The sequence below is a fragment of the Momordica charantia genome (assembly GCF_013281855.1).
Source record: "Momordica charantia cultivar OHB3-1 chromosome 3 unlocalized genomic scaffold, Mcharantia_2.0 BLBB01000003.1, whole genome shotgun sequence".
Taxonomy (NCBI): Eukaryota; Viridiplantae; Streptophyta; class Magnoliopsida; order Cucurbitales; family Cucurbitaceae; genus Momordica; species Momordica charantia.
This window is the reverse complement of record NW_028275161.1, coordinates 15,959,805-15,971,951: the sequence shown is the minus strand read 5'-3', so window position 1 is coordinate 15,971,951 and position 12,147 is coordinate 15,959,805. Positions and strand designations below refer to the sequence as shown.

Genomic DNA, 12,147 nt, shown 5'->3' with positions numbered 1-12,147 from the left:
CTCGTCGTTGTAGCTGCTGGGCCTCTATCTTTTCAGTAGGCAGGATCCCATCTTTCAAATATTTGATCAAAGGGCTATTCCAGTTTTCTTCTGGTTGCCCTTGATTGTCGATATCCATGGCTTCCTGAGCTTCTATGCTTGGCTCGGGTAGAATCTCGACCGGTACAGTTCTGCCTAAGTCGGTTTCATAAGCCGCAGCTAGTCGAGCTAACGCATCGGCGTTGACGTTTTGAGCACGTGGAATTTGTCGAATCTCGTATTTTGAGAACTGGTCGAGCTGGTTTCTTACCTGTGAAAGGTATTTCGCCATTCGCGGTTCTCTAGCCTGGAACTCCTCTTTCACCTGACCAACAATCAGCTGTGAATCACTGAGTATTAGTATGTTCCTGACCCCAACGTACCTGGCCACTTTTAGTTCTGCTAGTAGAGCTTCGTACTCGGCTTCGTTGTTGGATGCATGAAAGTTGAATCGCAGCGCATATTCGAATCTTTCTTTATCTGGAGAGATTAGTAGGAGTCCTGCCCCGCATCCCCGAAAATTTGAGGACCCATCTACGTAGAGTGTCCAGAGTTGTTCTTCCTCAACCACTTGTGGGTCGATACTATATACTTGAGGCTCTGTTGGTGTTAATTCCGCTATGAAGTCTGCCACAACCTGCCCTTTCATGGCAGTTCTTGGCTTATAATGAATGTCGTACTCGCTGAGCTCTACAGCCCACTTTACCAGTCGTCCAGAAGTGTCTGGCTTTTGTAAGATCTGTCGTAAAGGAAAGTTGGTGAGGACCATTATTTTGTGAGCTTGGAAATACGGGCGTAGTCTCCGAGCTGAAGTGACCAGTGCCAATGCCAGCTTCTCCATTGGTGGGTATCTAAGTTCTGCATCTACCATTGCTTTGCTTGTGTAGTAAATTGGGGATTGTCGTCCATCTTCTTCCTTTATTAACGCGGAACTCACCGCAGTGCTGGATACAGCTAAGTATAAGTAGAGCTCATCACCCACGATCGGCTTTGCGAGGAGTGGAGCTGCCCCTAGGTACTGTTTTAGCTCCTTAAAGGCAGTCTCGCACTCTTCCGTCCATTCAAATTGTCCTTTCTTCCTTAAGATTTTGAAGAATGGTAGGCACTTGTCAGTGGAACGGCTAACGAATCTGTTGAGTGCTGCTATCCTTCCATTGAGTCCCTGCAGCTGCTTTAGAGTTTTAGGTGGATCCATCTCCAGAACAGCTTTGATCTTATCTGGATTGGCTTCGATTCCCCTTTGGTGCACTAAAAATCCCAGGAACTTGCCTGAGGTCACTCCAAACGTGCATTTGGTGGGATTCAACTTCATCTTGTACTTTCGCAAGATGTCGAATGCTTTTGCCAAATCCTCCTCGTGTCGCTCGTTCTTTCGACTCTTTACCAGCATGTCGTCTACGTAGACTTCCATATTTTTGCCGATTAAGGCTGTAAACATCTGATTCACCATTCGTTGGTAGGTTGCACCTGCATTCTTTAGTCCAAACGGCATCACGGTGTAGCAATACAAGCCTCGACTCGTGACAAAAGAAGTTTTCTCCTGATCCGGTACATGCATCTTGATTTGATTATATCCAGAGTAGACATCTATGAAACTCAATCTTTCATGTCCTGCAGTGGCATCAACCAGTTGATCTATTCGAGGAAAAGAAAAAGAATCCTTTGGACATACCTTATTTAGATCCGTGAAGTCGATGCACATTCTCCATTTGCCGTTTGGCTTCTTTACCAGCACCACGTTGGATATCCACTGGGGATAATGTACTTCCCGAATGAAGCCTGTTTTCAGTAGCTCATCCACTTGTTCAGCTACAATCTCGTTCCTTTCTTGGTTGAACGCGCGACGCTTCTGAGGAAGTTTATAAGGCTTTCTCTTTCCTCACTCCCCAACTTGGTTCCGATGTTGACCCGTCGATCTTATGGCTGTCAGAGGGACAGATTCTACCTCTTCAGCCGGTTCTCCCCTGTCAAGGGTGGTCGAATTAAGTCGATGACCAGGGCTCGGCCTTGCCTCTCCCGAAAAATCTGTCGTTTTAATCAGGCCCGCCACTGGTTCTCCCTTATCAAGGGTGGTTGGATTAAGTCGATAACCAGGGCTCGGCCTCGCCTTTCCTGAGAGGTCTGTCGCTTTATTCAGGCCCGACACTGGTTCTCTCCCGTCAAGGGTGGTCGGATTAAGTTGACGATCAGGGCTCGGTCTTGCCTCATCTAAGTGATCAGCCGCTTCTTTCAGGCTCTTCTCTTCGAAGCACCGATGGCTCTCATCAGGATTCATGTCGCTTTCGGACCAAGTCGATGATCAGGGCTTCGTCCTACCTCGCCTGAATCGAAATTTCACCTCAGATCGGGATTTTGCTTCGACGAAACTCGTTTTGCTGTATCGTCCCCACAGACGGCGCCAATTGTTGATGCGTGGATTTCGGTCCTCCGGTTCACTACCTCGCATCCACCAAACTTGTTGATCCGGGACTAGTACCTGTAAAATCAAATCGAGCTAAACCGGTGTGACTCTAGTCACACGGGCTCCGATGCTTAAGTTAGCAAGAGAATAACGTAAATGTAGTCAACTCTCTTCCCCCTATACCTCTAAGGTTGGATCAATACTTATAGCGTGAAGTTGTTCCAGAATCTTCCGTAGCTAACCCTAATTCACCGTTGCAGGGCCTGGGCGACATCGTCGATCGAAGACGCGGGATCACTGGCTGGGCCGTGGGCCGAGCCCCGGGTCGGGGCCGGGCACAGGGTCGGGGCCGAGCACCGGGTCGGGGCCGAGCCCTTCGTGGCTCAGTGGGCTTCCCTCTGGTCGCTTTCCTCGTTCTCTGCCCCGACGTTAGGTCATAACGGGCCAGCCTTCCCAATCAGACTTCAACTCCTTGTCTCGTTTCGGGTCATTTTCGTTCTCCATTACAGAAATGATTGAAGTTTTTCTATTTCAAATCGTATTACACCTAATTTCCTGTTACTTTGGGTAGATTATTTGTATATATTCACAATACAAACTTGTGGATCAATTGGACCTTTAATTAATTTACAGCAAGTTGAAACCCGACAAATTTTAGTAAATTTCAAATTAGTAAAAAGTAAATTTTTTTGTTTGGATTCTCAAGGAAAAGAAAGTATTTCTTTTAACATCATGCACTTATAATTATATATAATTCTTCAAAAAAGAAAAAAAAAGCCCAACAACCTTACCCTTCATCTTTCTTTTCCCATATTATTATCATTATATATTAAAAGAAAAAAAGTGTTTATGCCCTATTTACCAATCGAAATCAAATCAATCGGAATACCAATGTTATCCCTTTATACTACCAAAAAAATTTTAGAATCAAAATCAGAATTCTTTTGATGTTGTTTATTAAAACTGTATGGAATTAGATTTAAAACAATTAGTAGTGTACTCTTTTTTCTTTCTAACTAATTACAAGTACATTGTTGTGTTATTTTTTAATTATAATAATAGTAAATTTTAATTTATTTTATTACTATACTATTGGTACTAAATATTTTTTTAGTACAAAATATTTTTTATTATAATAATTTATTTAATGTTAATAAATAATGAATAGTTAAAATAAAATTACATCATAAAATACTTTTTTTATTAGAACCATCATAATTTAATATAAAATATTATTAAATTTTATTATTATAATATTTAGTAATAATGTTATTAAATTTTATTATTATAATATTTTATAATAATGAATTTTATTTTAAAAAATCTATTGATATTGATTAATAATAACCATGTAAAATTTAAAATTAAATATAAATTTATAATATTTTATAATAAAATACGTTAACTATTAAAAGTTGTATAAATTTCTATTAGAAGAAAAATTATTAGTAGTATAAATAAAAAATAAATAATAAAGTATAACACAATCAAATAAAAAGTTATGGCCTCGTTAATACAAAAGGTAAAAATAGAAAAGTAATTACAAGGAATGTATTGGACCCACGAAATAAGGATGAGAATGGATTGATGAAGATATAGGAGAGTGATGAGATTGACACTTTTTAGGAAATGTGAAGGAAAAAATTGTGTATCCCACCATTTGATTTCTATTCGCACAATTTGGTAAACATGTATCCACATTGCCCCTAGATTTAGTTATATATAATATAGTGTGTGATATAATTTTAAAAACATTGGGTGGCCCAGTGGTTTTTTCCTCCTTTTGTTTTTTTTTATTAATTAAGTTTGATTGATACACAGAATCTAGTATTAAATATGATTCTGTAAAAAATTATAAATTGAAGCTACCTCTTAGTCTTATCAATAATTTGATACTATGTTTTTTCATTTGACATACAAGAATATTTTTTTCAACGAAATTTGAAATAAAAATCTATCGAAGGGTAAAATCTGCATCTTAGGAGATGGTAAAGTACAAATTGACACACATTGTCAAGTTTATGTTTACCATGGATATTTTTCCACTATGTTTATATGCATTATTTGTGCCCTGAAGTAAAATCCTAGATCCGCCACCGTAAACACGGGAATGAAAAAATTGATTTGCATTCTAGTAAACATAGCCTTTAAGTCAAGCATGCTTAGTTTGAAAGAATGTGAGTGACATAAAAACATGTCGAAAGACATGCAGAAATACCAAGCTAAAGTTAAACATTCCTTACCAAACATTTATGTTTTTCAAAATCAAACTAGAAACGAGATACAAGAAATAAAGAAACATGAACATTACCAAAGCAAATCCCGGCAGAACACCAATTCAAGTTACGGATTTGATATTGTACAAATGGTCCATTCCCTACAAAATCAGCAACAACACAAAGAAAAGAACTACTGTTATGTGAAGTACTTATCCATCAGCCACAAGTGCCCTTACAATGACCTCAAAGTTTGCAGGTTCATGAACCAACATATGGCCTGCATCAGGAATCTCATGGTACTTAATCCAACCAAGTTTCTGCGCCACAAAATGGTTGAATTCAATAGGAATCACTCGGTCTGCACTGCCTTGCCACATATGAACGCAGCCCCCTGGAATTTTGCTCAGCTCCATAATCGGATCAAATTCCCATTTCCCGTAAGCAGCCAGAATGTCCCTGTTAACAGATTCACGCTCCCCTTGCTGCTTTATTTTCTTCTGAGAATTTTGTTTTACAGGAATTAGTTAGGTATCGATATATGAATTAAATTTACCTAATTGGATTTGGTGGTGGGTTTATTCATCGTGGTATCAGAACGGTAGATCCTGTGTCCGAACTATTTGTTCTTTCCCCCATTTATAATGATTTCCACTAGTTGGGTTTTGTGCAATTATACAAGCACACACAAGCTAGGGGGAGGTTTATTCAATTTTTTAACATTATTGTTTTAGCAAAGAGACCCCTTTCTCCCCCTCTTCTTTCCCTAAGTCTGGATCAGAACAGACGTTGAAAGTACAAGAATCAAAATAGATGTTTTGAACGAATAGAGATCAAAACGAATCAAAGCCGAAAGTATAAAGGTCAAAATAATATTTAAAGGAGATAGCCAATATGTTAAGGACAACGGTACCTCGAGTACCCATGTAACTCCACAATGGTATGATATTATCCGCTTTAAACATAGCCCTCACGGCTAAGCCTCGTACCAATGGAGATAATTGTCCCTCTCTTACATACTCATGATCATTCCCTTTCCTAGTTAATGTGGGACTTTGTTTCCAATCATCTTATAAACCCAACACAATATATGAATTAAATTTACCCAACTCACTCGCTTAAACTTTTGGGTTGAGTGATGGTTTATTTATCCTTAACATTGTTGTTTTAGCGAACAGACCTTTTCTCCCACCCTTCTTTCTCTAGATCTTGATCAAAACAGACGTTACGAAAGTATAGAGATTAAAATAAACCAAAATTGAAGAAGTACAAGAATCAAAATAGACGTTTTAGAAGAATAGAGACCGAAATGAACCAAAACCAAAAGTATGAGAGCCGAAATAATATTTAAAATGGACTTGATTTATTGCAAAAGAAGATAATAGATACCTGCACATCATCTGGACGTTCCAATAATATCCCTTTCAATAATTCTAAATCTGAATCAGTAAACATTCCCTCATCCACCGTGGATGGGAATTTCTTTCTAGTCCACCAGTGGTACAACCATGGTGTGTAATGAGCAATCCCAAATATCCATTGAAAAGATTGAGGAAGCTTTCTGAAGGATTGTTTTGACAGTGCCGAAGGAACGGAGGGCCACCAGTAGTTCACAAAAGGAACCACTAGTGCAGCTCCTAGGAGTCTGCAAATAAATTAAAAGTTAAGGTGTTGTTGGATAACAATTTTGTTTTTTACATATTTCTTCGTAACACGTTTATTTTTTTAAAACTACTTTAAAATTTGGCTTAGATTTTGAAGAAATGGTTATGAAACGGGGCCGAGTGAGAGCAGAGAAGGAAAAGGAATTGGATATATATTAGGGTGAAAGTGAAGAGAAAGTGCCTGTGGGGGATGTATTTTAGACAACTCCAAATGGGGTATGCTCCCAATGAGCATCCAATTATGTAAAATTTGGGGCCAAGTTGCAGTTTGTCTGCTAATTCTTGGATGTCAAATGCTTCGGTTTTCACTGAGCGGGATGGATGTGGATCGCTCTCTCCATAGCCAGCTCTGTCGTAGAATAGGAAGTAAAGCTTAAGCTCTTCTATGAGTTCCTGAAAGTTACAACTCAACATCTCATCATTCAGTATGTTTAATAAAACAAGGCACAAACGAAAACAAAAGGATTTTAAGGCCCGTCAAGTAACATTTTTGTTTCTTCTTTTTATTTCTCAAAGAAAAATAGAATTACACAGCACTCAATACCCATAGATTATTCAAGAACGACAAAATAACGTTTTTATTAATAAGTCTTTAGTTTGTGTGCCCAGGAAACTAGTAGAATATTAAAACTTAGGTAAGTGGTCACTGTGGCTTGAAATAATTTCCTTTAGACCTTTTATTTTTTCGGTTGGCGACCAGCAATCCAACTTATGATGATTGGGGGATCGAATTCACAACTTTTTTGTTGGAGATATATGCCAGTTATCACTGAGCTACGCTCACGTTGGCTGACTGAAAGGGTATTGTAGCATTAACATGAAAAGAAGATACGAGTAAGGCTAGGTTCAAATTATAAGAGTCCAAAGGTATATTTTATAATTGTAGAATAATAGTTGAACAACGATTTTTTAGCAACGAAAGAGAGAAAAATCACTAAAAGTTTCTTTTTAGCGACGCTTAAAAAAAACGCGGTAAAAGACAAGTCTAGTACGTCCTTGAACTTTTAATTTTATATCTCATACATACTTTTTAGAACCCATAGACCTCGTTATTAGACATTTTTTATTAAAAAATTCAAAGTGTCTATCAAACACAAAATTAAATATTGTATCTAATAGATTTTCAAAATTTCAACTTTGTATTAGATCGCTAAACTTTAAAAAATATTTATTAGATGTGATCAAAAAGTCCAAATAAGAACTAGTTCATACAATGGATAAGCTAAAAAGGAGGAAGAAATTTATGATGGTCAAAGTGGATTTGGAGAAAGCTTATGATAGAGTTACTGGGGAGTTTTTAGAAGAAACTTTGCGGTTGATAGGAATACCATCTAGTCGTAAGAATGTTATTATGGACTGTGTATCCACAGCCTCCATGCAAATCCTTTGGAACGGGGAACTGACTCCCATGTTCAAAATGCGTAGGGGGATTCGTAGGGGTGTCCTTTGTCCCCTTATCTGTTTGTCTTATGCTTAGAACGCCTTACACATTGTATAGCTGATTCTGTAGAGGGTGGAAGGTGGAAGTCTATTAGAGTAGGTTCACATGGGCCAGCAATCTCACATCTAATGTTTGCTGATGATATCTTGCTTTTCGCAGAAGCGTCAATAGAACAAATGGGGGATTTAAGTATTGTGCTAAGGAATTTTTGTGGGGCGTCCGGACAAAAAGTTAATAATTCGAAGTCTGTCATTTATTTCTCAAAAAACGTGCTCCCTAAAGTTCAGCAACAGATTGCTAATATTGGGGGTTTTAGTATTTCTTCGGATGTGGGTAAATGTCTAGGTATTCCTATAGTTCACGGTAGATTTTGCAGTTCGTACCTTCTAAGAATAATTAACAGAGTTAATATGAGGTTGAATAATTGGGCTGCTGCCTCTCTTTCCTTCGTAGGGCGAGCTACTCTAGTACAATCTATCATTCAAGCTATCCCAACTTATGCTATGCATATATTTCGGTTTCCAGGAAATGTCTGTAAGGAAATAGATAAACTGAGTAGAAGTTTTCTGTGGGGTCACACTAGGGAAAGATCTCAGATCCACCTAGTTAATTGGGATAGGATTACTAGACTTAAGAAGGAAGGGGGCCTTAGTTTACATAGAGTTCAAGATTTTAACATAGCTTTGATTGGTAAATTTGCGTGGGGTTTATTAAATCGGCCAAATGATTTGTGGGCCCAACTTCTCATGAATAAATACAAGGACCGATGGAAGGAGGACTGGAGGTTGAAATCTACACCAGGAGATTCTTGGTTATGGTCTTCATTAGTAAAGGCATGGAACGAAATTAAGCAAAGGAATGGAACGAAATTAAGCAATGGCTGGGGTGGGGTATTGGGAATGAGTGTAGTGTTAAATTCTAGACTGATAGGTGGGTTAATGGGAAATGCCTAATAGACAGTATTGGAGAGATGGGGTCTCAGAAACAGATAGGAGACGGCCTATTAGGGACTACATTACTTGGGAGGGGGAGTGGAATTGAGGAGCCTTTATGTTGGAATGATCAGTCAGTCTTCACTACTAGAGATGGCTAGCATTAGACCACCTGATTTAACATTAAATTATCCAGATTTTCCTATTTGGATCGGGTCAAAGAATGGGGAGTATTCAGTTTCGGCTACTTATGCTAATCTTCTTTCCTTAAGGGATACTCGATACAATCTAATCTATGGAAAGCTATCTGGAGTTGGGAAGGTCCTTTTAGGATAGGTTGCTTCCTATGGTTAGTGTCTCATGAAAGACTGTTAACGAATTATGAGCGGTTTAGGAGACATCTTTGTCCATCGGATAAATGTATTCATTGCCCACATCAGGCAGAGACGATTATTCATGTCCTACGAGACTGTAAATTTGCTAGACAGGTTTGGATAGATTTAAATCCAAATAGCTTATCTAATGGCTTTTTTAATGGTAACTTGCAGTTGTGGCTGGAAGCAAATTTGCTGGATTAACCTTCGACCTCCCAATGGAAATCCATCTTTGCAGTAGGATGCTGGCTATTATGGCAGTGGAGAAATAAGGACATCTTTGATCCATTATCCCAAAGAACGGTGGTTCCAAGCACGGTGATTAGAAGGACTGTTGAGAATTTCATGAAGGCTTGGAAGATGGTGAGTACGTTATCAAGGAAACCTCATTGCCACTGGGAAGAAATTAGTTCGAATCCGCCTAAAATTAATTTCTGGAAACTAAATACGGATGGATCGGTACGTGGAAATCCAGGCTTGGATGGAGCGGGAGGAATTATTAGGAATTTCGATGGGAATTGGATAAAAGGCTTCCAACAGAATTTGGATTGCTCGACAGTTATGGTTGTTGAATTATGGGCTATCCTTTCGGGGTTAGAGTTGGCCTGGAATTTGGGTTGTAGAAATCTGTTGGTAGAGTCAGATTCAGAAGTGGCGTGTAATTTGGTGCGGAACAGATCTTAGTCTACAGCTCTTCTTGAACCACTATTGGCCAAAATATTTCAATTATTGGATAGGGAGTGGATGGTTTCGATTCATCGTATATACAGGTAGGCTAATTACTGTACGGATTGATTGGCTAATCACACATGCATCAACCCTCTAGGTTGTCATCTATGTGAAGAGCTCCCTAGGGACCTGCTGCATCTATTAATAGCAGATAGCGTTGGGGTCTCCATGCCCCACTTTGTTACCTTTTAGTTTTTCCGTTTTGGGCTATGTGCCCCTTTGTTCCTCCGAAAAAAAAGTCCAATACCTATACTAGACACATATTGAAAATTTAGGGATCCATATTAAGACTCCTAAAAGTTTAGAGACCTTTTAACTAGACACACCACTCTAAAAGTTCATCGTCCTAAATGAATAAGAGTTTAACATATTTTTTAGCTTAAACATTTTTTTTTGTTGCATTTTTTTAAGTAATTCACCTCTCTAAGTGCTTGAACTATACAAGAGCATTGATCATTTTAAAGTTATTTTTTGGACAATCATCTCTCAAGTGTTCTTCAAAAGGATTTTTAAAACCATTCGATCTTTTCAAAATGTTCCTTTTACATTATTACCAAGCACCGTAACTTTTTTAAAAGAAACTTTTAGTCATCTAAAATTACTTATAAAACTATACTAAACTCACTTTAAATTATTAATTCTTCCAAAAGTGTGGGTAAGAGACATCTTTTTTTCGACTTGAGAATAAATTTTTTTCAAAAGTCATCCCGAACACACCTCGATAAAGATAAAAGGACTATAACAAAGTGTAGCATACTTGAGAGGCAGGAAAGTGCATATCTTTGGAGTCATCATAGCCATGAGAAACAATGATCTTGTATTGAGCCTCTTCCTTAGGAACTCCAACTTCTTTGTAGGCCAAATGCCTCCCATCACTCAGCTTTACTCTTGGGGAACTCACTGCATATGCCTTTGGAGGTGGAGGTTTGAGTCCTTTATAAACCCATCCAACACCAACCGCTGCAAATGCTACTCCTACTCCTATTCCCGTCATCATTATTTCCTGCGCTTGAAAATTCAAAAATCTATTAGACACAATTCTAAAAATTCAATACATATGACTCATATGCTTACTCTCAGCCTTTTAATAAAATAATATAGTTTTTGGTAGGAAAAAACACCACTAATGGAAGGCTTTGTTTGATTTCATTTTGGTTTTAATGTTTCTCAAAATCAGGTTTACTTCACAATTTCTCCCTTGAGTGGATTTTTAGCCAAATTTAAAACATGAAAACAAATTTTTGAAGAACTATTTTGGTCAGTTGGAATTTGACCTGCATAGGTATAAATAATGTTTACAAAGCTTAATTTTTAAAAGTAAAAAATGAAAAACAAAATAGTTATCAAATGAGGTAGAAACATGAAGAAACATGACAAGATACCAACATACGATTACAAATTCCTTTACCAAAGTTTAGTTTGTCAAAATATCACGTATGAATTTCCTCCTCAACTTTATCAGGTATAAACTTCACTTCCGGACCAACAGTCACTCATTTGGGAAACACATGATCAAGAGTAGGAAGAGAGGAAGAGGTCGAAGAAGAAGACGACAACAATGACGAAGAGAGCGCAGAAGAAGAGAAGACGATGACGAAGAGAAGTGAAGAAGATTGAGAGGAAAAGATTGAAACGCACCAAGAAGATGAAGTGAAACTGGCATTGCATGATAACGCACATATATGAGATACTGTGCATTAAATTTGAATATCAACTTGAAACGTAAATCACAATTTACTTCCATTTGTAAAGGTAAAGGGTTGCCAAATTTGTCATTCTTCTCAAATTTGGTGCAAATGGTAACTTTGGGAGTCGTTCCAAATATGGTTCAAATTAATGGGTGACCTCATTCTGATAAAAAGTTAATTATTAGTTAATTTTAATAAAGGTTCACCCAAACATAGCTCAACACAAATTAAGGTACTTAATGATAATGAGTTTGAATTCCTACCTCACACAGTTAATTATAGTAAAAAAAAAATTATTAATTAATCAATTAAAATAATCCATGTAACTATATATCTTATCACTTGGTCATTTAATATGGAGTGACATGTTAATATTTTTGTCTAGATTTCCATGTATCTAATAAAAATATAATGTTATGTGGGAGAGATCAAGTGCGGATGTGGGGAATCGCTTAGCTCCATGTGGTAATACAGATTTTCCCACTAGTACTACAGTAGAACGACCAACATAGGGGCATCATGCACTTGTCAAAAGATGTAGAGTGTGTAGCAGGAAACACACTGGAACACAACGAGAGCAAGGTTCCATATCTAAAATGTCCTCCAACGGCCTTCCAACGGACATATATGAGTGGGGCTCGCACCGTCCCACTCCGAACAACCTCTTTGAATGACACTACTACC

The 12,147-nt window shown here is 37.9% G+C and overlaps 1 protein-coding gene across 1 annotated transcript; it reads right to left on the bottom strand.

Annotated features, from left to right (window-relative positions):
- Positions 1 to 4,662: 4,662 nt before the first annotated feature.
- LOC111012560 (uncharacterized) lies at positions 4,663 to 11,419 on the bottom strand. Its single transcript, XM_022286730.2, has 5 exons — positions 11,184 to 11,419; positions 10,533 to 10,778; positions 6,481 to 6,692; positions 6,025 to 6,280; positions 4,663 to 5,135 (listed from the first exon to the last, which is right to left on the bottom strand). Exons 2-5 carry the CDS (start codon positions 10,770 to 10,772, stop codon positions 4,848 to 4,850), a joined length of 996 nt encoding a protein of 331 aa, XP_022142422.1. The 5' UTR covers positions 10,773 to 10,778; positions 11,184 to 11,419; the 3' UTR covers positions 4,663 to 4,847.
- Positions 11,420 to 12,147: the final 728 nt, after the last annotated feature.